We start from the raw sequence: 25545 nt of genomic DNA, 5'->3' as shown, positions 1-25545 counted from the left end.
ATTTCAAGGGTGTCAAAAGGACACCCTGTTGCACCCCTGAAATATGTATGTATGCACATGTGGCGCAAATACATGCCCTAAGGGCATGTCTGTGCGTCATATGGCACTTTGAAAAATGCCAAAAAGTGCATTTTTCAATGAAATCGCAAATTAACACCAACTTGAAGTTGGTGGTAATTTGCGATTTCTTACGGCCAAATAGCAATTTTTCTAGGCTTCATACATTGCATTTAAGGAATCGCAATTTGCGATTCCTTAAATGCAATCGCAAAATAAAGAAACACAAATTTTGCGATTCTCTAATTTGTGATGTCCTTTTGGGATGATACATCCCAAAAGGCCTTTTCCCGTTCGCAAACGGGCCGATTCTGAGAATCGGCTCGTTTGCGAACGGGAAAAGGGTTTGATACATATGCCCCCTGGTCTGAAAAACGTACGCCTTTTGAAGCGAGTCTGGGTACTATCAAGACCAGATCTAAATGGTACTGTGGATTTTAATAAGGCTAGAGCTGTAGTATTTGTTTAGCAAAACGTGCAATAAATAGCACATCATACTCGCACTATATGCAGAAAATGCCTAGTTTATCTGAGCCTATGTAGATCAGGATCTAAAAAACTTTATAAAATAATTTCACAGAATATGACAGAATCAAGTAAAAAGGATGGTCAGTTTATGTTCAAGTTGCAAAACAATTGTCTATATTTGTTTGAATAATTATGATGATGGCGGAATTGGACCACACGGTATTCTGAGATCACATTATGTGACCTAGGCCGCATATTTTGAGCAGCATTGTTCCAAACTAGAGTATCCTGCTGTGTACACCTTTAAATAAATAAGTACCAATGATGACATCTAGCAACCTCCATCACCCTAATGGAATTCCAGACTACACTTTCTTAGATTTAATGTTTAACTTGTTAGCTTTACAGCCCTCTTTTCTTTCTAATGTCTCGATTTTTCTACAAAAAAAGTTCTAGTAAAAAATATAATATTTTGTAGAGCGTTTTCCTGAGCAAATGACTACTTTTTTAATTCTTGAAACAAATCAGGGGTGATAGCAAAATTCTTCATGGTGTTTTAAACTATAGCCCAGTCATAATCTGACCATTGCGCTTGTGATGCGCATGACCAGAGCTGTGGCTCAGTGCTGTTTCATGCTGACCAAGGTCGGATCCCACACAAACACATTTCTGTAGTACATCCATGATTCTCCCTGGGCGAAGCAAATAGGTAATGGACATACAGTCACAGGACAGGCATAGCTATAAAGGGCTACTACATCAGGATAGTGTTGCAGATTACTGAACCATTGGATTCATTCACAAGCTCCATGCCAAACCACCATGAGTTCAGAAGCAGCATTGAGACCTGGCTGTTCTGAAAATCTGACACCGAAGTGGCCCTTCAGTGGGTCTTTTGCGCTTCATGTGCATTTAAACGCATTTTAATGGAAAACATGTTTAATATAAATCTATTCACGTTTTACCTATATAATTAGGAATAAGTGTGTCAAATTGCATCTATACTGCTCATTTTTGCAAAAAATGCCTTTGGGAGGCCCTTACAAAACCCTGTTAGAGGGGTTCTGCTCATGTGTTGCACTGGTTTATTCAGTAACACAGTCATTTTTCGAGCATCCTATGATTTCATTGAGTTTGGGCCACTGACCAACCCCCCACTCTGAGCACTGTTCTAGCATTATGTGATTTAGTGTGGGTCTTTACAGGAAGACAAAGCCCAGAAAAGCTCCATAGATGTTAATGGGTATTCAGAGTTTACATGCTCTTGCTCCATTCAGCATCTTTTTGTTCCAAAATTCTTTATTGTTTTAATAAAGGAATACAAATAATTAAGATTATATAGAATACAATACAACAAGTCTTATAAATCATACCAATATGAGCAATTCATAAATAGAAGTATATTTCATGTAATAAATAAGTTAAATGTAATACCCAAATAATTAGTTGAGAAGAAAAAACAATTTCATGAAAGTGGTTGTATTGCTTAGATAAATAAATAATGTGAATAAAGAAGAGAGAGAAAGAGGAAAGAAAGAAAAGGAAAGTAAAGACGAGGAAGAGAGGAGAATAATCAAGAGAATAAGCACAAGATGGGAACGCCTGCTTCTTTGAGAGAAATAGCTTAAGAGGAAGACACAAAAGGAAATTGAGCCACCAGCCCTTGCGAAGCCAAGTCCATGTATCTATCCAAAGACCTCCAAACCACACTAGAAATAGACGGCGTATAGTGCCTGTCTTCAACCAAGGTATGAGCCCCTCGAAGAAATGATACCCAAGCCCACCAAGTATGGTACGATACGCTAAGGAATAAGATTGCTCCTTCTCTTTTTCAATCAACATTTTTTACTCTGAATCTCCTAAACTGGACCCCGGTTTGTCTACATAAACTAAAACTTAAAGATAACAATCTTTGTTGGAGTTGCAAACTAGTTGCTGGAACCCATCAACATATGTTTTTTGAATGCTCGATATTGCAACCTTTTTGTGAATTGGTCCACAAACACTTACTGCTAATTTTTGGTATTAATTTTGAGCTCTCAATAGCTTTAATCTTATTAGGCCCATGGGCTGCACCTACCCCTTTACCGCTTGATGATACGGATATGCAATTGCTAGACTTGCTTATATCAATTGTTGTTAAAATTATATTAACAGAGTGGAAATCTTTTAATTCAGTATCGTTCCATTCAGCATCTTTTAACATACTTCAGGCATTGAATTAATTCGGAAAATATTGTCTCACATGTACATCATTGGGGTTTGTGTCCCAGAGTCCTGTCTGTCTGCCCTCCTGTATACAGTCAGTATTGGACTGATTGACTACTGATAAATAGACTGAGGAGTGAGTGACAGGTGTCCTGGAATTCCATCTTGTGGAATTTAACTGAGAATTGCAAGTTGTGCAATTACATGTATTATAATGTATGACTGTGAACTGTTCCAGCACTTAAAGCAATGTTCTGTCTCTTTTCCCAGGGAGCAAAAGGTAACGCCGGGGAGCCTGGTGACGCTGGAGAGAAAGGAAGGCAGGTAAGTGCCAGGATAGCCTCAAACCTTTCCTGAAAACCGATATGCAGGAAACAATCCAGACCTAATGTATTTCATCTTATGTTTACTTCACAGGGAGATCCCGGTATAGAGGGTCCCATCGGATACCCTGGTCCCAAGGTGAGTGCCGTGACTGCTAGACACGTGTTATGGTAAGATCTGTTAATGAGCTCCACAGATCAATACAATCTGCTTCATAGCGCTTTGGAGTCCACAAACACAGAGCGGGCTGTATAAGGGTAACAACACAGTAGCATTTGGGGGCCACTTCCTGACACATGGCTGGAACTTGAAAGTATTGAAAATATTGTTATAGTTGCCTCCAAGTTATAAGTCTCATTTAGACTTTAAGACAGAAACCCATGACATATTCAATATATTAGCACTATGGCTGGCTACAGAGCTAAAGATTTTCTACTAAAAGGGTAGTTATTGGAACTTCACAAGGCCTTCTCAAAGGCTGCATTGTAATACCAATGCATTCAAAGGCGTGGTGTTTTGCGTATGGCTGCTTCAGTCCAGTATCATGACAATCTGGGCTTTAGATGAGCGTACACTTCAATTGGAGCAGAGGTGAGAGTTAAGCATTTTCATAGAAGAGATTTCCTTAGAACTCATAGTGTATAAAGCAGGCTCTTTTAAACTTGACTTCCTGCTTTTCCAGATTCTAACTGTATCCCTTAAGCTGTCTTGATTTGGTCTTGCTGAGTATGCTTAAAGATGTTTGGACATTGCCACACTGGCGCCATTTTGAAGACTGCTCCACAGTGATATTTTGTGACGTTTTGAAATGCAGCAAGGCTCAATCAAAGGAGCCTGAAGTGAACACAAAGTAAGGGTAATCTGTAGGAAAAGCGGTCTAAGTACCACACAGATCTTATGATTGCATGGAGGCACAGATCGGATTTGTAGTCAAAATCCCAAGGTCAGGTTGTACGTAACCTAAAATAACTCTATCACAAAGAGAGGGGACTTCTGCATTGTATTTCCTTGTCTATGTCCCAGAAGACTTTGGTGGTAGGGGACAAGAACCCTGGAATCTCTTTGATTATATTAACCTTTTAGCACATATTTTGTAATTCTGAAATGTGATTGAAGCAAACATTTTAATAGGATCAAAGCAAATCAAGACCCTTTACTTGGTGATGCACAAATTATAGATATTCACTAAAACCTGATTTCCACGCACTATCATTTGTGAGCAATATAGTTTTAGCAGTACAATTGTAAGTCACATTTTGTTGCAATTTCATTGGAAATTTTTCTGTTGTAAATGAAAGTGTGACGCCACACGATGCTTTATTTACATAACTAATCCCTCACCTCGTCCATTAAATCTAGGTGGGTGGCAAAGGTTTGTTATTTTAAAAAGTGGGTCGTGGTTCTAAAATGTTCGGAAAGCACTGGTCTAGTCAGAGAAATGTAAAGATTCTGAAATTGGTTTTGGTTCGGTCTTAGAATAGCTATGGAAGCTTGCCTGGACCACAAATCCTAGCTCTTGTGATGGGATTCATTTTCAGGCTTAAATGTAAAATATTTCCCTTATAAGAGGAGAGGATGTAGCCTTACGGTTAGAGCAATCAACCTCGAAGCTGGGGAACTGGGTTCAAGTCTTGGCAACGATGCTTAACATCCTGTGATTCTGGGAAAATCACTTAATCTCCCCGTGCCTAACAAAAATGAATGTGACCTTGTGTAACGCAACTGGTACTCATGTAAAGCACTCTGAAAAAATAAGAGTTTCACCTCTTGGCTTTTAATTCTTAATGCCAGGTGTGGTCATAGCATGGTGGATACTCAAAAACAAGGCTTAATGACAGAATCTGCTCTAAGGAAGATGCTCTGGCTCAAGCAAGGTTCAAATGAATCTTCAAGAGCTTCCCTAGTGTTTTAAAAGCTCACCAGATCCTCAGGAAAAAGAGTAGTGTAACCATACACCTTCGGGGACCAGCTCCTGCTGGTTAGCACTCACACTTTTCTGAAGTGTACAAGACTCACCCACTCCCTCAACTCACTGAGCCGGACTTAATAATCCAAGTTTGGTGGCTGAGGGTAAGAAAAATAGGTTAAACTAACAATATGGACCCAAAGCTGCAAAGAATAGAGAGTGATGATGAATATCAAGTACATAAATACTGTGCTCATGAAACATTGTGGCCAAAATATTGAGAACAGAAATATTTAGAAGAAAAGTAGTTATAGGCAAGTATACATTTACTCTTCATAAACCCACATGTATGTACCTTGAATATAAATATACCATCAAGGTATGTATATGTGGATTTCAGCAAAATAAGCCTATGCTTACCTTGTCAATTATTTGGTACACAATTTTCTGGTAGCTCAATATTCTGGAGTGGATGTTAAGGCGGAATACCATGTCAGCGGTTTCCTCATGGGACAGGGTGTGATTGATGAGTGAGCGATTCCAGTTATGCTCTCATATATTCTGTAAATCCTTGTGATTGTAGCTGTCATTTTTTTCTTCTCTCTAGGGGGCTCCTGGTATGAAAGGTGAAAAGGTAAGAACTTCTAAATCCTTTTTTTCAAAATTCCAAGATATTGAGGATGGATTTCGGTGGGACTATCAATTCACATCTTTGTTTTGGCTTTCCACAGGGAGATTACGGGAGCGATGGCAAAAAGGTGAGTCCATTTTCAGAAATGTATCTCCTTCTATCATGCAATTTCTAAACTTGTTTCTCTTTGTGATCACAATTTGCTTGACTCATATTATGCAATGTCTGTTTCAGGGAGCCTTCGGCTTGGCTGGGAGAAATGGAACCGATGGGCAGAAGGTACGGTGGCTACAGCGCTTTTGTCTTTGTTTTAATTTCTGAATTTTGGCCCAGTAAAAATAATTAATTGACATGATGGCCTTCAGATTGTGGGCGCCTGATACCCAAAGACGCCATCTTAGGTATCCAAATGCTGTCAGGTGTTTCAAGAACTGATCCCCACATTCACTCTTATCATTCACACTCTTTGGAGGCTGAACTTCAAGGAATACAGTCCATATGTTTACTTACCATTCAAAGTCTTAGAACACTTGTCTCTATTTCCGTTTATATGCAGATTTTTTAGGATACAAAACATTGAATTTTAATGTTGTGATTCACACATTTCTTTAATTCTTTCAGCAGAGATAACTTCAAGAGATGTTTGCAAACAATATTCTTATTCTCACTGAATTTCCAGAGGGACGTTTCTGTTTCTGTTCCAGATCCTCATTTCTTTTAATGAAAATTAGAACAGAAAGCTTGATTTCAGAATGTTGTTTTCTAACAGTGGTTCATGATACCCTAAATGACATTTCAGCCCAGTTCTAACCCAGACCCCCCACTACATGGCTCATTAATGCCTGCCGCGCCTGTATTTACCATACCCCAGGCATTCATAACTCTATGATGGCAGAATTACACCTCATTATACGTTTTCGGGGAATAACTTGCGGCAATCAGTGTTTCTTCACCCATTCCCGCATGATATTGGCCAATGGGTCACCCACGTTTCAACTGCTTTCAGCGCGTGAATTGTCCACCAAAACACTTCCAACCCACAGTGCTCCGTCATCACTTATAAATCCAGTGGGGCTGGTGCCTCCCATTACCAACCTGTTAGGATAAATAGACTACTTGTAATGAGTTATTTTACTTCTCTACCTATGCTACACAGACCTTCACACTCTGTGACTCCTTACAAGTAACAAAGCAAAACTGATTCTTAAATTTCCAGGCTCAGAAGATGCTGTAACCCCATACCGCTCTACCACCACCATTAACATCTCCATCTCCTCATGATCTATTGCCCATTATTTTTAAAAAAACATCTTCACTATCTGTGAAAGGTTCTGCACTGGACTGTCACTAACCTAGAAACAACTTCCTATAGCAGGCTTCCTAAAAAATTGGCAGTGGCCCTGCTACAGCAGTTTATAAAGATCAATCAGACACAAGAGTTAACTCAAAAGACTTCAGATCCAAACTCAGCACTAAAACTGTCATTATCCTTCTCATCATATGGACTTCTTTTTACATGGTTTCTCACGCAACTGTGCCAGGCAGAATATATCATTATCTTGGTTTATGAGGACACATCCTGGATTGGCTCACACCCTTCGTCTCACACAAGCTTTTTTTAAATAAATGGCGGGCAGTTGTAATGGCCCTTTGCAGCAGAAGGAAACCTTTTCCACTGCTACAGAGAGCCTTGCAGGGAGTGACACCTCTTGGGAGCCGTCCAGATTCCCTGCTCTGAGCCCCCTTATATCCCCTTCTTCCACTTGCCTCCACTACATGGAATCGAAGGCCGGCAGCCTGCTGTTAGACCACGAGCTGCGTCTGAGGTGTTCTCCGCTCCAGCATCCGCTGAGATCCAGTCATCTTAATCCCACCCTTCCCGCACCATGCACCGTCCCCTATAGACCTCCACAGCATCTCAAACCTGTTGACAGAGGGAGGACTGCAGGCTCTGACCATCACCTGATCCAGGATGTCCCACCAAAGTGGGATCCTCAAGCAGAAACTTGTGAGAGGTAGACGAGCTGAGAGTTTTAAAACTCTTATTGACAAATTGAGAAACGTTGAGAAATGTAGGCCAATTTTGAGTAGGTTGAACATTTGCTCACTCCTACCCCAATGCATTCCTGGAGTACCTAAGGAATAAAATCTCTATCCACATACCCAGCATACTGCGTAGAGCAGACAACAGTAGTCCAGTGTCTGAACCCTACTTTTCATCCTCCAGTACTTCTTTTCTTTCTGATATGTTTCTATCCTCTGCTCATTTCTCTGTATTTTACTTTTCAGGGGAAGTTGGGACGAATCGGACCACCTGGTTGTAAGGGAGACCCAGGCAACAAGGTGAGAAAATATATTTTATAAGACCATATTTTGTAATGTCTGGTGTTCCTGCTTAGGCAGGGTCAAACTGAAAATTAAATTCGGCCTTGTCAAGAATGTTAAAACCAGCCCCACACTGTAGGAGACCTCAGCTAGAATGGGTCCATCGGGGCTTCAAATCAGCCCCACATTGTTGGAGACCTCAGGTTGAATGGGGCCATCTGGGCTTTCCTAGTTTGGTCATGGCAGCCCACTCACCACAGCAAGCAGCTGCCTAGCCCGGAACCTATGGGAGCATGTCAGAGTAGCAGAATACATAGTCCACCATGTGCTTGAGACATTCTATGTAATACCAATACTGTGAGATACTCTGGGCAGGATGCCTAGGTGGAAATACTGAAGACAGTATTCATCACTTGAAACGCTCCAAGAAGAATGCACTGTTGGAAATAGTCCGGGCGATACCCACAGGTCATATATTTTGAACAACAGCCACAGCCATCAATACTTTGTGCACTACTCATAGCTCCAAACATTTTGTGGCAACACCTGTAGACAGAAGAGCGATAACACAAAGTAATAATCATAGCTCAAAATAATGTGAGCGGTGTGAACAAACATGGGAATATTCTGGGTAGTATTAGCAGGTGGTCATGTTCTGAGTTATGTTCACAGGTAAAAATACCATGCACAATACTTATTTACTCAATAGACTCTTCACTGTATTCACAGGTTGAAATACATAGAACTCCCCTAGTTCCAAATACTCTGGGATATATTCATGGCTCAGATTACTCTGAACAGTGCTCCCAGCTTGAAACAATCTTGGCGCAATCCAAACCTGTAAATACTCCAGGCAAACCCAGCTCAAATGATTCTAGGAAGATTACAGTTTAAGAAAAAACTCTGGGTAATATCTATACGTTGAAATCCTCATGACAGTTCTAATCGTTTTATCTACCCTCAAAAATATCTACAAGTAGAATAGTGGTAATGCAAATAGATGTCATATGCTAGACAATACTATCTGTCACGGAAAATCTCTCAACAATAAGAAGTAATGGGAAAATAAATTATTGTTAGCGGTGTCCAGTAGCTTGAATGCTCTGGAAGAAGTCCATATTTAGTCGTACGCTCTTCAATGCGCACAGGTGGAAGTATTCTGGCCATTCTCGGAGTGATTAGAATCCATATGGGTGTCATGGAATGTTTCTAACTTTGCAGGTATGGCGGACCCCTGTTTAACGATAGTAGAGTGATAAGTAATACATTTTTTCTAGGGCTCTCCAATGCCCATAGTAAGGTGATGGAGACCCCATGCACTTCTTGATGGTTTTACAGGACGCCAGTCATACATGCATGGCTGGCAGCCTGGGTATACCTCTGTAGGGAATATTTTGGCTGTGTTCCCTTCTTAGCATCCCTTGGATAATGAATGATTTTGGTAAAGCTATACTGTCAATTTTCTATGGACTTTAGTCAGAGTATCAGCTCTACCCCTGACTGGCCATGTTACCCCCGGTGTCAGAGGTATTGACGGTAACAGCAAGGGACAGAACTTAGACAGTTCTCGGCGTGTCCTGCTTATCTTATGGAGGTCACACTCCTTTGCGTCAGCAAAAAGTAAGGCTGTTCAGGAGTTAAGGATGATGCAAGGGGCAACTCTGTGATGTTGCCAGGGGATAAAGGGTACCTGATGTCATTATTGCTACCCCTGACGTCCATGGATCTTGCTCTCACTAGTATTTAAGATTCAGATGAGTATGAAGCACCAACAAACATTTTAAAGGCTGGCTCCATGAATGGCCCAATGTACAGAGTCCCTAGAGTTTGTATGAATTCAGCACTCAGAGTCAGTGGGTGTCCCTTTAGAAGCATCTCTAGCCCCCCAGAACAGGAGGCTTGTCTTCCCTTCTTAGCCCTGTAGTGGTCATCCTGTACTGCTTGGCTTGTCACGTTTGGTACTATTGTGTCCCAGAAATCACACACTAAGCTCTTTTTGTTTTTTCCAGGGGCCTGAGGGATATTCAGGTGATGTGGGAGAGAGAGGAGAAGATGGCGACCCCGGTGTAAAGGTATGCACAATCCACACCTCATCTTCTCAGAATCGCTTCGGCCATCTGGGCCCAAAGAGCTCTAAATTCTATTTCCTGAACACTCTGACCCATCTTGCAAATTCTTTTATTCTCTCTGTGGTTCTCATGGTTTTATCAGTCTGGATTTCTTTGCCTGGTTTGGTCTCTATAGGCTTTTGTTTATATCTCCCTGCACTGCACACACTCATAGCTCTGTTTCTCACTGTACCCCTGCATTGTCTATTTCCCTTTTGCTTTCTCTCTTCTCTTCTCCTACAGTGTCATTGCTTCCCTATCAGTTTAATTTTGTATCTCGCTTGCATGTCATACACACATCTGTGTAGCACTTGCTCCCCAAAAGTCATTTAAACACGATCTTAATAACTCTACCTGGGACGTAATTCTTTATTCTCCAGGTGGGAAAACATTGCTAGTGGTTATTGAAGAGTTATGCTTTCAAAATGTTATGAATGTGATTATGCTTCTGTTAATGTTCTGTTCGACTCAGTCTAAGAAGGATCTTTTCTCACTTCACCATGGTAGAGCAGGAACAACCAACCTTTCATGTTGGTGTTTGTCAGTCTGGGTATCTGTGGTAGTGATCCAGCAGAGCAATGCGAACTTTGAAGGTGTTTATATGCTTGGATTCGATTTCTGGGTTGGTTGGTGTTAGCTCGCCTGCATGTGTGCTGCTTAAAGCATACCATTTATAATTATTTGAAAATAGTGACTGTCATTCTTTAAAAGTATTTGTACCCTTACTTTACATTTTGATACGATTTGCTAATCCTTTTGGTAGTGGTTACAGTGGGTATCAAATATTGTCATGTTTGATATTGCATGTGAGCAGATAAATGTACATACACAGCCTCTGCCATTCTAACATTTCTATGATTCTAACATTTCTATGATTCCTAACCTTTATGTCTCACAGCCTGTAGATGCACCTCTCATTCTCTTCTATATCTCTCTCTTACTTTGCAACAATGTTCTCCTTTGTCTCTCTTTTGTTGTTCACAAATTGCTAACTCACTCCCTTCTGTGTCTTGCTCTTTCCTGTTCATAGCTTTGTCTGCATGTTTGTCTCCATCATTTTTTGTGGGCACAAACTCCCCACGTGTTTCTTTTGGAGTAGTGGAGATGCTGACAATAAATGGGTTATAAAGAAGCATGCTCTTGTTCAATATTGATAGGAACAGGAGAGATTCTGGCAATGTTGTTCGTTGGAGCAGTACAAGTTCAGAAGCTTTAATTTCTCTTTCAGGGTGATCCCGGTCGCCCAGGACGTGGCGGCCCTCCAGGACCACCAGGAGAGAAGGGAAATAAGGTAAAGTATGCATTGTCTGGCCATCTCACCTGCTTTGGGGCTTCCAGAAATTTATAGAACTAAAGAAACGACATTCCAGGCAGTGCCTGCTTAGCACATATTCAACATAGCTAGTGCATAGTGTCACACTGTCTCGGCCTTCCTTCTACAGAACCATGTATCTTAGGCTTTCCTCTCAAGTGCCACCTAACCAATCTCCATTGGTCATCTCTGCTCACCAACTTTAGTCAAAATTTCCAGGACGATGGATGCTGGTAGGCTGGAGTTTGCACACCAGTGAGCACATGAAAATGGCAAAAACCATCTCCTGAGCTAATCCACATTGCTACCTCTGAATAAGATCGTTTCCATTTACCTCTGAAGAAGGCAAAACCCACTGATCTGGAAAAGACCAAACCTCTGAGAAATTTTAAGATTTCGTCCTCTGAGATAAACCAACAGCTCCACCTTTGATGAAGGCAATACCCAGCCATTTAAAAAATACCAAAACCCATTCTTCTGAAGTAGGTCCACACCTCTAAAGATGACCAAGATCTGTCAGTCTGAAGAAGGCGAACTCCAACACCATCGAGAGTCAATTCAAACTCATGATACCTCATGCTGTGTGTTCACTGCCAGTCCAAATGGGTAAAATAATGAATATAGCATGTAGTAGAAAACAAGTTTTGTGGGATTATTTCATTCAACCTATCCGACTTCAAATTGATGTTTTAGTCCTTCAACATTCCAACTTCTTCCTGTCAGACAGATCTTCTCTTCTGGTGAATCTTTGATTCATAAAGACCTGGGACATTCTATTATCCCTAATTCTTGATACATTGGATGCCAAGTTGCTTCGCATTCCTTCACTAATACTTGCTGTCTTTCTTCCTGCAGGGCGGTTTGGGGAACCCTGGAGCTCCTGGAATTCCTGGCATCAAAGGAGGCAAAGGTTCTCCTGGCACTGCTGGACCCAAAGGAGAAGTGGTGAGACTGCAGCTTGTATCCCACATATTCAGCGCAAGAGTTGCTTTTTTTAACCCCAAGAATACACGTTGGTGGGATTCATGTAGAAAATCTGTTATTTATTCTTCAGTCAATAACCAGCCTTTTTCCAAGACAGACATTACAAGAATGTAAGTTAGAGCACTGCGATGTTAAAACATCCCGTTACGCAAAATAAAAGTTGTAGAGGGCAAAGAAACGCTGCTGTAGACCTTCTTCTCCAACATTCCAGTGTATGTCTCACTGTTTCACCTTGCTTCATTTAGAATATTCCAGCTTAAGTGTTTTTATTGTGGCAAGATGCATTACATTGTTATATATTCAGGGTATTATCATAAGGGTGTGAAGAGACAGGCACCTTTCTGCAGGACGGCATCCACAGGAAATAAAGACAAAGATCGCCTTCCTTCCAGTAGAGTAGCAGCAGCTCATCTAGGAGGCCAGCCACTCTGTCACTCAATCTCTTGAGGCTGTGAGAAGCAACTCATTCACTGAGACTTCTGTAACATTTGTTTTTGTGTACAAATCCTGGATTACACAGTGAGATGACAAGGGTTAAGGATTTTGTGTTGTCATTTCCGTAAATACCTACAGTGACGGAAGGTGAATTTAAAAGAATTAAACATAGTCTTTATCTTGAAACACCAGATAAACATTTACTGTAACATATATACCCAAGATTGGTAGTAGAAAAATAATGAAAAGTTGTGCTGGGGGAGTTTATGAGATGTGATCAAACTTTTTCAAAACTCAAGTCCCTTTCACAGTTCTTCTTTTTCCACAAAATGCATTTTAGAAGGAAAGTCTGAAATAGCTGTATATCTCGTACAATGTGTGCGCCAATGTGCTTGGGATGTAAACAATCTCATATAAAGTTCAGTATTTTCAATTCTCTGGGAAGATTACAGATTAGCCTCTGACACTTATAGAAGGACATCTTCTCTTGTTTATGTTGTAAACTGTTTGCTAGAAAGTCTTCATCTCAAGAAGTTCAAGAAGCAGGAAGATCTAATGGACTATTCTCAGGCAGAGCAGGATACATTTCTACAACAAATTAGAGTTAAAATCCCTCATATTGGCCCTCCATGGGCTATCCCTACTGGCAGCAATTTTGTGAATTACTTAAGCCTTCCCAGTTAGGCCCCTTTAATATTAAATACATAGATATTAGATGGCTTGGCAAAAACCAAAAGAGGTTCACCTCTACTTGCCATTATAAAGGTACTCCACTTATGGCACTCTGAAGGGTGTAAGTATACACTTGCTGTTTAAGAATTTTAACCTTTGATATTTAAGTTACACCAGACGCCAACAGAGAATGCTTAGTTTGGTAAGCCATCTGATTGTCCTGGAGCGAGATGAGATATATATCAATCCCATTTGGTGAAATCCACTGTCCCATGGTTTGGAAATAATTGGCTGTGTTAAACATACAGGACCTGATTCGCAAAGGTAACTTAAATGTAGTAAATTGTTATGTCTCCGCACCAGGGGCAATTTCACCCCAAATGCAAAGACTTCTCCCTGATTGTGGAGAATCCACACTAGTAACCTTACTAAGCGTAAGTTACCTAAGTGAATCGGGCCCACAGAGTTTGGTGTTTTCTGCACCAGACTCCACAATTCCCGGTGTGTATATGAGGTATATCCCCCAGTGTATATCAGGATGTTTGACCTCCTGGAATGTACATGACAGAAAATTGTGCAGTAGAGGGTTTTATGATACCTAGTAATCTTTGCACAATGTATAATTCTTATCCCTGGGTATCCCTGAGTAAAAAGGGGTTTGTGCAGTGGGTGGAATTATCCAGTCCAGTTGTAATCAGGGAATGTGCCTATCTCTCCTACAGTTCCTTCTGCACCCCTTACATTGCATCCTTCACTGGATCTTTCTTTCACACAAGTTGTATTGATCCCCTTCTGTTCTTCTAGGGCCGACGAGGTGACCCAGGCTCAAAAGGAGGCCAAGGAGTAGATGGCGGCAAAGGAGAAAAGGTGAGTGGGCAAGGCTTGGGAAGTTGTGTTTGCAGGAGAGGCAGAAGACATGCGCACGAGAGAGCAGATGGCAGATGTAGGTAAGTGAGGTAAGGGATTCAAGAAGTGTGTGAGGGAGGGGCAGAGGAAACAATAGCTATTAGGGAGGCATAGTAGATTCACATGAAAGTGTGGAAGGGTGTTAATAATGTGTCAGGGTTCAATCAGCTGAGTATGTAAGTCTGAAAGATTGTATGAATGATGAACTATTATTCCCATCCTCTATGATGTATGCTGTTCTCACTGAGAGTTGAAATACATCAGAGGTATGTGGCTTTGTAAAGATTCGGCACTGACAGTTACTTCTTACTTGACTCAATCATTGCAAAGGGGTCACTTGGGCTGGATGTTGCTCAGTAATAAGCTGTGGCCACAGACTTTTACTAAGCTGCGGTATAGTTGCTTACAATTCTCATAGAGGCAACCATTTAAAAATAGAGCACAGAAATAACCTAAAAATATGTGAGCGCCGATGAATAAAAGCTAAGCCCATTGTACAGAGTTTGTTGAAAGAGGATCTGGCTCTCCTTTGAACCCACCTGCTAAACATCTGATAGTAGGCAGATCCTACACTCAAAAGTTTGCTTGGAGCAACAGAAGTTAAGCGGTGGCAAAACATTTTCACCTCAGGAATCCCATTCATTCCATGAATGTAATGAATAAATGAACTGGACAATTATAAAGCGTGAACTCTCACTCCAGAATGAGCATCCTAGCGCTGTTATAAGTAGCAATTGCGAACCTTAAACTTGGACCTGGGTAATCAATTAAATGACGGTATGACAGAGTACATCAGGGACTTGAAAGAGCCAGGTCTTATTTTTTAAATGCATCTTCCGTGTTTATAAATCGGAGGTGCAATGGCAGTTGGTTCCCAGCTTTGGTGCATAGCAGCATCAAAGATTTAACACCTCGAGTTTTTAATCTAAAGGATGGAGGCTTCAGCAAATTTATTCTTGAGGATGTCAATGTTCTCAAGGTCTTGTGGTGGCTGAATCTGGCATTTAGGTATTTTGGGCCCGTTGCCTTAAAAGCTCTAAAGACTAGCAGCAGGATCGTAAACAGAATTCTTTTATGAATTGGTAGCCAATGGAGTCTTATTAAAGCAGCTGATGCTGAGCTCCATTTAGGGAGCTGTAACGCCAGTCTGGCTACTGCGTGTTGGACCATCTGAAGTTTGTAAATTAGCTGTTTTGAACAGCCCGCATATAGGCTGTTACAGTAATTTAGTCTTGATGCAATTAGGGAAAATGCTACGGTTTTCCAGGTGGTTAGAAGGAGGAATTTAAAACATATTTTGAGAGATTTAATCAGATTGAAGCATATCCCAGCTACTGCTGCCGCTTGAGCATAAAAAGAGAGTTTGGTGGCAAATTTGACCCCCAAATTCTTTGCTATCTTAACCATGTCAGGTAAAGGGGGGGGTGAGTTTGGCCACCAAGTTTTAGGAGAGAAGAGAATTTCACTTGAGATGTTTGTTGTGCATCCATAAGATGATATTAGAGAGACACCAGGCTTAGGCTTTCTGAGAGACCCCTATGTCTTGGATTCGCTGGAGAAGGATGTTGTGTGAGATAGTATAGAAAGCTGCGGAGATGTCTAACAGAATCAACACTTAATCAGTTGCAGCACCCAGAGTCATTTTAATAGTATCTGAGACCTCAAGTAGGGCCGACTCGGTGGAATGTCTAGGCCTAAAGCAAGATTGGCATACATAGAGCATGTTGGAGCTTTCTAAGAAGGTACTAAGTTGCTGATTCACACTTTACTCAAGTATTTTGGCTAATACGGGCAGCATGGAGATAGTCCTGAAACTGGACAAGATGGTGGGATCTGCCAGGGGCCTGACAGAGGGAACTTCGGCTGTGGCTAAGAAGGAATTGAGGATGTGGTTAATCAGAAGATTTACTGTGTCAATGACCTCATGGAGGATTGCTGGTGGACAGGGATGAAGAGGCGAGCCTGATTTACAAGAAAGGGTCATTTGCCGTGAGTCCGCGACGATATCAAGGAAATGTCTTCAACTGCAGGTAGATTTGTATTAGTCCCATTGTGGGGATGGCTAGAAGCAGAACCATTTAAGGGGGCAGTCATAGAAGTGGGTGCAAAACCTTGTTGTATGACTTGGATCTTTTCCTCAGAAAAGGTTAAAATCCTGTCACAGAAGTCCTGGGAAGGGTGAGAATTTTGGGCTGCAAAAACATTTTAGATATGTTGAAAATGACTTTGGGGTCCTGATTGGCCTGTTCGATTATTGTGGTGAGGTAAGATTTTTTTTGTTTCCTTTAATCAACTTACAGAATATTTTCTGAGCCTCTTTAAAATGGTAGAGGTCATCCGTGCTGTATGTCAATCACCATTTGCGTTCACGTTGTTTGCAGTTGAGCTTTTGCTCTAAAAGTTCTGGAAAGAGCCAGATTTGGGAGTATTTTGGTCGACCATTTCTGGAATGAATGAGAAATGGAAATTCTAAACTGCTTCAGTGACCCAGGTGTTGAAGGCATTGATATCTTCCACCAACTTCCTTTTGAGGGTCGGGCTGTAGGAGGACTTATGAGCTATGTGGATTAGATTTAATTTCTCCGCATTTCTGGGGAGTGGAGGGTAAGATGTCTATTTTGTGAGGAGGAAGGCTTTGAGGCATCATAATTATGTTAAGTGGGACTAGACACCCACTTAACATGTCAGGGATCCGTCCAGGATTGGGTGATGGGTACACCGGATATCAGGCTGGGATGGTTAGTGCAGATACCATCAAGGGTGTGGCCACATAAGTGGCTTGGAGCATGTATCAGTTGGGGGAGACCTAATATTTTTAGGATATCTCAAAGTGAGTTGGCATCAGAATTGTCTAGATCATCAAAATGGAAGTTGAAGTCACCTTGAAAGGTACAATTAGCATAACAAACTACTTCGGGGGTAAGTGCCTTCCCTACCATGGGCAGGAAGCTGGTGCCGGGGCCTGGAGGACAAGACAGTAGACAACCAACAAAGGATTTGGAGGAGCTAACCTTAAGCCAGAAGTCTAGGCTTTCTGCACCTTTGAGGGTATCCATGTCAAAAGAGCTACATTGAAAGCTATCGCAAAATATGAAGGCTACCCCATCACCCCAACCTTCTGTTCTATCCTTGGACACAATACTGAATGCCAAGGTGCTGGCTGCTGAAGGAATATGCAACTGTGTTAAATGAGGCTGTGGTTCAGAAACACATATGACTGTAATCCATTGCCATCTTTCACATTGACCGGGCTATTAACACCAGCTACGTCTGCTTTAGAAACAAAACGCAAAGGAGCCAGTTCATAAAGGGCCTCCGCACTAGTGGTAGAGGCCTTGCAGTCATGGTGGGGCATGGTGGTGGGGGCCGCCCTCGTGATAGTGGCCCCACAATATCCACAGGGCCTCAGCGTTGAGTAACTGCAGTGCGGAGGTCCTGCCACAACTGCAGGCCCCCCCACCATGACTGCAGGGCCTCTGCCATGAGTACGGAGACCTTATGTGAATCGGTCCCAAAGAGTACATTTAATTTATTCTGTGTCAATTTTTAAAAGTGCTAACCAAGGACATTATCCATTCTGGGGCATGAGATGTCAAAAGGGTGTATTTGGCTATATTGACAAAGGGAGCAAAAGCTCTAAGCCTGACACTATTCAACAATGAAATTGACTACCGGTAAATGGACAGTCATATGAAGAAAGTACTGCAAGCAACGGATAACTGTTATTTGTGCGTGTGTAGGCGATCATAGAATACGGCTGAAGGAGGTCTGTTGCCTAGAGCAATGGGTCTCAAAAAGATGTCTAAAGGACCAGCCACTCCGTCATTAGTTTAATACTTCCTAATATAGTCACCATCATCTTAACACTCTCTAGATGGAGCAAGAGAATGAAATAACAGGGGAGTTCAAAATACTGACTCTAGAAACACATGGTAGAAGGATGATAATTAGGTATTAAATGTCCTGCCCTATGGAGGTTTGGGCGATTGCAGCAGCATTTCTTTCTAAAGCATGGGCTACTGGCCATGCTTCCACCACACTGAGGGGAAATGAGAAAGAGTAGGAAGAGACAGGAAAAGCAGCAAACATTGTGACATAAATGCAAGGCCAAATGAAAAAGGTTCACTGGACAATAAATGTTCTGCGGTGTACTCTAAGAGACTTTTTTTTGATTTACCTATTAAAAGATTTGTTTAGTTGTGTTTTATAATGTGCCACCTGAAGCCCTTAGTATATTTCATTCCTACTTTTCTCTCCATTTATCATCCAATACTACCAAAACCTATTATGAATCTTAAATCAAGGAAAACTAAAAGAGAGTGAAAATGAGTAATTGTAACAAGAAACAATTTCATAGGAAATTCGCCAACAGGAGTAAGAGCAGTGGGTTTATGAATGCATGTATGCCTATTCGTATATGTGAGAGTCTGGCGGTGTGTTTGTGTCTGCATTTGTGTTTTTATGTTGTGTGAGACCAGATTCTGGGTCTGTAGGGTTGAAGATTCGTGTGTGTGTGTGTGTGTGTCTGCCTGTCTGTCTGTCTGTCTGTCTAATGCAAAGCTAAATACAAAACGTTGAATAGTCAGACATGCTCCTCTACATGTTAAGGCTCTCCTGTTGGTGGTCAAAATCAGTACCTAAACGAAACTAAAACAAACTGCTGTGTAAGGCAAAAGAAAGAACAAAATAACAATTAAAATAATAAAAGCACAAGGAAGAAAATTAAAATCACCTCCTAATTACAAGGAAAAGAAAAACTGCAAACAATTAATAAAATGCTGCATCACCAATGAAAAGAGAAAGTGTGGAGCTGTGGGATTACCACCCCAAGGGATAGCCTTACATTACATCCACAATGAATGTAAAGTAACACGTGAGAGAAGGGGAAGAGCAGGGAAGTGTGATGGGTTAGCAAGCTTAGAGCGCTGAATAGGCAGTGGCGCATAAAAAGAAAGTCTGGGTATTTGCTAAAGGCTCCCTTCTGGCAGAAACTAAAACAACTGATGTGGAAGGCAAAGGAAAGAACAAAAAAGTAATTAAAATAATAAAAGGGCAAGGCACATAATTAAAAGTCTAAATTAAAATAATGGTGGGGTAGAGCAAGGCATTTTTTATCACAAAGAAAAGGTCAACAGCTTTATAAAATACTGCATTTTCCATAATGTAGAAGTCATGGAGATGTGGGATTACTACCTCAAGACATAGACCTGGAAACTAAACCACACAATAAGTCACAGTTGGACTCCTTAGGAAAGCCCACATGATAGAAACATATGCTCCTGCAGGGGAATCATTCATATATCTTCTACTTGCACTCTCCTAATGTTGTGGAGTACCTCATAGTTGGCCCAACCCCTAGAAGGATGCCTGTATAATCACAGCCGTGGGGACAACTGGCATCAGATATATGGGGCACGCGTGCCATTCTAATTTCCACTGATGCTTGTGATTCTCTCACTGCATGAATTACCCTACTTGTCCCATCACTCTGTAGTGGGGGCCCCTTAAACGTTAGGTGAGAAGGGGCATGCGTATTAGGGTTGGTATTGGGAACGGTAAAGGGATTAAGGTTGTATGTTAAAAAGGGTTTTGCAGTGGGTTAGGGTGAGAGTATGAGCAGAATAGCCTATGACACTCCCACCTGGGTTAACTAAACCAAGGGCAGCACTTCATGAAAAACAGCAGCGCTGTACAGCACATATGGTAAAGAAATGAGCAACATATGCAGTAAAAGTTGTGCATCGATAATACCAGCAGTCAACCTCTTGTTGTAAAAGCTGCTAGAGGCATTTTAGCAAAATTCTAAGCATTGCGCTTCAGAGTAAAGGCAAGCCGGTGCTTCCTTGCATGAGACTTGTACTCGAGGCACACCTCCAGTAGAAATGCAAACACCGGGACAACTGTCCAAGAGTAAGCCACGTGAAATGTGTAACTTCACAAAAATTACACATCTGATGTACGAATACCATATAATATCCCGTCTGACCCTTGTTGGTGGTCAGTTTTATTTGGCGCTAGAATTCCATGCAAAGCCAGGTGACATTATTTTAGTAGATTCACCTTTTCATGAAAATCTAGAAGTTTGTGCTGTTCCTGCATACAAAAAAAATGGGATAGGGATGGCACTGTATTACTCGAAACCACTGTGGATTGTACTAGCATCAACTTTTCAGTACGAAAGATATCATCTACTGGAACGTTGATCAGCACTGGCGTTTGCACAGCTTCGTGTCACGCGAGCGTCGCACTAAATAGTAGAGCCTCTAACTCTAAATACTGTGCCTTTTAGATGGTATGGAAAGGAAAGACTTTATATCAGTTTTTGAATCTAAGCCTTGAGTCTTGTTAGAAGGTCCATGAGGAAAAGTGTTTCTAGCTGTGAAGCTCAGCTCTGAGTCTTGCAACACGGGGTCCTCTTGAAGATGATGCTCCCACTCCGCTTGTACTCTGCGCGTCTGTATCTGCGCAGATGATTCCCGGAGACTCAGATCTCAGTCTTAGCCTGTATCTTGGCAGGCATTCCCTCAGGTGGAGGCACTGATTCTCAGTCTCAATACTAAGCTCTCTTTTTCATTTCACAGGGAGACCCTGGCAGTGACGGACCCCGTGGTTTAGGAGGAGAGACTGGAGCCAAAGGATCCAAGGTGCGTTTTGATAGTAAAATCCCACCTCATAGTGGATGAATTGAAGGAGCTTCAGAGAAGGAGATTGCGTTGTGGCACTGAGTCTTACACTCAGAATATGTCTCCTCTTCTGAAAATCTCGCTTATTCGGACACTGTCTCTTCCATACTTAAAATGTCTCCTGTACCAAGACTGTTAATTGTGCTAAAAATGTGAATTCTATTGAAGAGGTCTTAGCATTTGTGTCTTGTATTAAACTGCCTACTACATCTCTCACACTATGACTGCCACTTAAGGCAAGGTTGTATTTAGCTGTGTCTTCCACTGTGGATCTGTGCTGAAGCTGTCCTGTGTATTTCGACCTATTATCTTATCTAAGTCTCTGCTCTTTTTATAGGGCTGTATCTCTTGTATGCAAGATGTGACTCACATTTAGACTGTAGAATATTTCTCTTTGCGATTAGATTGAGGTCACTGCAGGGGTGAGGGCATGGGAAGGCGTCACAGGGATGTAACTGCTGCTTTTTTTTCTCTTTTGTTTAGGGAGAGCGAGGATTGCCTGGTCCTAGAGGTGCCCAGGGTCCACCTGGGGAGGCTGGAAGAAATGTGAGTTACATATGTACTACGTGGGACTGTCAGTGAGAGCGCATCAAACCTATCAGATACTCCTATAAATTGAAGTCCATGATGTGACAGGACAAAACGTTACCTACAGTAACAATCAAACGCAAGCTTAGGTCAGTATCGAACCCTATGTATAGTCAGCCGCAAACCTGAGCGACAATCATCCTCACAACCAACCCGCAAACTTCCTCTTAACTCAGGATCAAACCCCGTATGCAGTCAGGAGTACACCCACCCTGCAGCCAACAAAAAGCCCACGCTTTAGCAGGGCCACACCCCTGCTACAGTCAGCAATAAATCCATTCTGCAAATCCCAGGTAAAGGACCTAAACCCACTAAGTAAAGGTCAAACACCAGCTACAATCAGCATCAGCCCAAGCTACAGACATGACCTAAGTAGAAAACAATATATTATCAACAATTGGTAAATCCAATACCTTAACCCCAGCAACAACCATGCTTAACCCTAAGAACAGACATTCCTAACTCAATTAAGTGCCACTGCAAAGTCAGTGGCATCTATGACCCACTCCAGAAACAGGTAGTGCCATCCATGAATACCATTTGCCAGCTCAAGATCTTGCTGTCTTAGCTGAAGCTACTGCCACCTTCAGCAACACCTACTATTAATCCATCAATAATCAATGCAACCTCCTGCAACAGGCACTTCCCAGATCCAGCAGCAGCCTCTAGAATTTCCAGTAAGAATTGCTCGCAGACACAGCCCGAATCACTGGTGAACCCTAACATTTGCAGTATCCTATACTGAACAATTGAAACTCACAACTCCAGCATCAACCACTAGTTCCAGCAATAACCACTGCCTTCATCAGCAACAGAAACCTCAAGCCCCAGCATCAATCACTGCCAAACCCAGAAGCCATCAATTCCATACATCTATCAACAATTGTTCATCCCAGCAAAAGACACTTCCAGCCCCGGCTTTTGCACAGAAACTACCATCCACAAATTCTCTCAGTGATACCTCAGATATTTTCATTGCTATCCCATTTCCGCCTCCTTTGATGTGGTTTGCCAGGTGATAAATGTTAATTCCTCTGCCTTTCTCTCCTTATTTGTAGGGATCTCGTGGGGATCCAGGTGATCTGGGAGAACGAGGAAATCCTGGACCCCTAGGACCTAAGGTTAGTGTGTATGTTTCTCAAGCTTAGATTCATGACAAGTAGGAGTGACGCGTGTATTGCATGTCACATATATGCAAAATGTATGTGACAGACCAGAGTCATTGTATGTGAGGATTTTGAGCTACCCATGCTGATAGCTTCAAAGCTGTGTCCTAGGTGTGGAACTCCATGTATGAATCATATACTACCCTTAAAAAATCTCTATAGCACCAGTCTCAGAGATCATAAGGGACTTATCCCAACTATGCATAAAGAATGAATTTTGGCACCTGCAAGCTATGTTTCGCAGCCATACAAACCAATCACTGACACTACTGTCAAGCAGCAGCCTATCATGCGAACACCCTACAATATACATCCTGAATTCAGGAATAGTCATCCTCTTATTTCAATCTTTGATCAAGATATGCCCTAAGAACTATCAAAATATTGAAATTCATCACACGAAATTCTAGTTCTTCCATTTGTTTATAGAATTCAGAACCTATGATCCACATGGCATGATCAGTGTGTGTTCCAGTGGGATATACATCTTTAAATGTGTCCCTTGAGCTTTGACATGTAAAATATTTCTCACAGTCATCTCCTTTGCGATTAGGACTCTGGACTATTGGGTCAGGAGAGATTTAATTGGCCAATAATGCTTCATAGGAGTATGACATTTCATTTGTTCCAAATAGGCCAACACCCTTTGCAGTGAAAATGGGGTTGTGCATTTCCCATTAATAATTCCTCCGTTGGACAGAAGTGCAATTAGAAAGTGTATTTAAATATTTTTATAAACATGAGCCACAGTTCACCAAACAGTTTGCACACCTAAATATCACCTAGGTGTGCAAAAAGTTGAACTTATGTTGGGGAATCTAAAAGGTTTAGACAAGGGATCGGGATCAGGAGGTTTTATGACAACAGAAGCCACCTACAAGCTGGAAATTCTGCAAGTATGAGATTTATGCAGACAGACATTTTGGGGTACTGAGCAAAATAGAGTAGATTAATGAAGTATCTGGGAGTATTACAAACTCATGAAACACCCACAAAGTGAGAAATATTGTGATTTTGGATAACATTTCAATGGTAATTCATTCTCTAGAAAGACACACAAATATGCACATACAGAATATAATTGTGTTCCATGGTGGGAAAGGGTGTGAAGCGCCACAATTTCTCTTGGTTCTTTTGGGAAGGTGGTTTCTGAAAATGTAATACAACTACTGTCCCTGAGGAACGCCACACGTATAAGAGTGTCATGGATATTTGCTTATGCTTCTCCCACATACCACTGATTCCTCAGGCAGAACAGAAAGTAGCACAAATACCAATTACACCTATTATTATTGGCACAATGTGGGCATGTGAACCTTGGTGTTCTCTACTGTTGGAGATGTGTATTCAGCTTCACTAAAGTAACACTTTACCTAGGCCTACTCTGTCAACACAAAAGGAGGTTATTACATCTCAACCTCAGCGTACTGAACTTTATGGTCCCTCACCTGGGGTCTTAGATTTTGGATATTTACAGCTTCTTCAGTACCGTATGCAACCCCTAAAGGAGGCTAGAATGCCTACCACTAAAAAGAGTTATGAGATAAATTTAAATACCTTGTTGTGTACTGCTCCAGTCTTCTCCTTGATCAGTTAATAGCTACAGTACAGCACATTGTTTGTTATGGAACACCTGGAAAAAGCAGGCTTAGCCTACACACCAGTTTGGGTTCATTCAGTGGTATTTGCTGCATACCCTCAAAATAGAGAACACCAGTCTGCCTATACAATTCTTTGAGCTAATAAATTTGTCTCGGCTACAATTTCTATCATTAAAGGCTCTTGGATAAGTAAAGTTTTTATTTGCAGTGAGAGAAAAAGAAAAAAAAGGTTAATGTGCATTTCCACCTTAAATATATCAGTGAACTGGTACATGATAGACCTGAAAATATATGCTGCTTTAAAGTAAAGCATAAACGAGAAAATATATTGGTGCTTACAATAACACCAATAATATTAATAATATTTAAAATGCAATGACAGTAATTGTGATATTAATGAAAGAGATGATAGAGATGATAACAAGATTAACAAAAATCTAATATTTATCAATGATAATAGAAAAATAATTTTGATAACGCATTGGGCCCGATTCATAAAGGACCTCCACACTCTTGGAGGCCCCACAGATATGGGAGTGTCTACACTCGGGGCAGCATTACCGCAAGGAGATTTCTCATTGTGGAAATTCCGCCCCAATGCGGAGAATCCCCCACAACTGCGGGGCCTCGGCCACAAGTGCAGAGGCTCTTTGTGAATCAGGCCCATTATTTCATTATCTATGGATTTTGGGTTTTTTACTTAATAAAGAGAAGATCACACGATGAGCCAGATCTTGAGTGTTATATCTCTAAGCTATCATGCTTGATAATACTATTGCTTACCATGCAGTTATTCAGAGGGCGGCTCGTCATAAGGTGGAGATGCACACTCTTCAAGAAGATGTTAAATCTGAAAGACGCACATTTCCATATCCCTATCCACCCTACTCATAACAAGTACCTATGGTTTATAGTGAGTGGACAGCATCATCAGTTGAAAGTACTGCCGTTCACGGTCACTATAGCCCAAGGGTTCACTGTAAATGCCAAGAAGTATCATCTTTAACCTCAACAGATCCAACCCATCATAGGGCACAGCCTTAATGCTGTCACATAGAAAGCATTCCCCAATCAGGAGAGGGTGATGGCATTTCGGTAGCTACTGCCTCTTTTTTCGTGCAATAATTGTAAGAACAGTAATGTAGCTCTTGGGTATGATGATATCATACTT

The 25545-nt window shown here is 41.4% G+C and overlaps 1 protein-coding gene across 2 annotated transcripts in view; it reads left to right on the top strand.

Annotated features, from left to right (window-relative positions):
• COL6A2 (collagen type VI alpha 2 chain) overlaps positions 1-25545 on the top strand; it is an 87214-nt gene that overhangs the window by 28202 nt on the left and 33467 nt on the right. For both annotated transcript variants that reach the window (XM_085645168.1, XM_085645169.1), the window contains exons 6-18: positions 3004-3057; positions 3151-3195; positions 5571-5597; positions 5695-5721; positions 5829-5873; positions 7884-7937; positions 9929-9991; positions 11256-11318; positions 12195-12284; positions 14235-14297; positions 20918-20980; positions 21503-21565; positions 22666-22728. In XM_085645168.1, the coding sequence (XP_085501294.1) occupies positions 3004-3057; positions 3151-3195; positions 5571-5597; positions 5695-5721; positions 5829-5873; positions 7884-7937; positions 9929-9991; positions 11256-11318; positions 12195-12284; positions 14235-14297; positions 20918-20980; positions 21503-21565; positions 22666-22728 (720 nt within the window). The remainder of the gene's footprint in view (positions 1-3003; positions 3058-3150; positions 3196-5570; positions 5598-5694; positions 5722-5828; positions 5874-7883; positions 7938-9928; positions 9992-11255; positions 11319-12194; positions 12285-14234; positions 14298-20917; positions 20981-21502; positions 21566-22665; positions 22729-25545) is intronic.

Source organism: Triturus cristatus, chromosome 3_1 (genome assembly GCF_964204655.1).
Source record: "Triturus cristatus chromosome 3_1, aTriCri1.1, whole genome shotgun sequence".
Classification (NCBI taxonomy): Eukaryota; Metazoa; Chordata; class Amphibia; order Caudata; family Salamandridae; genus Triturus; species Triturus cristatus.
This window is presented reverse-complemented; position numbering and strand designations above follow the sequence as displayed.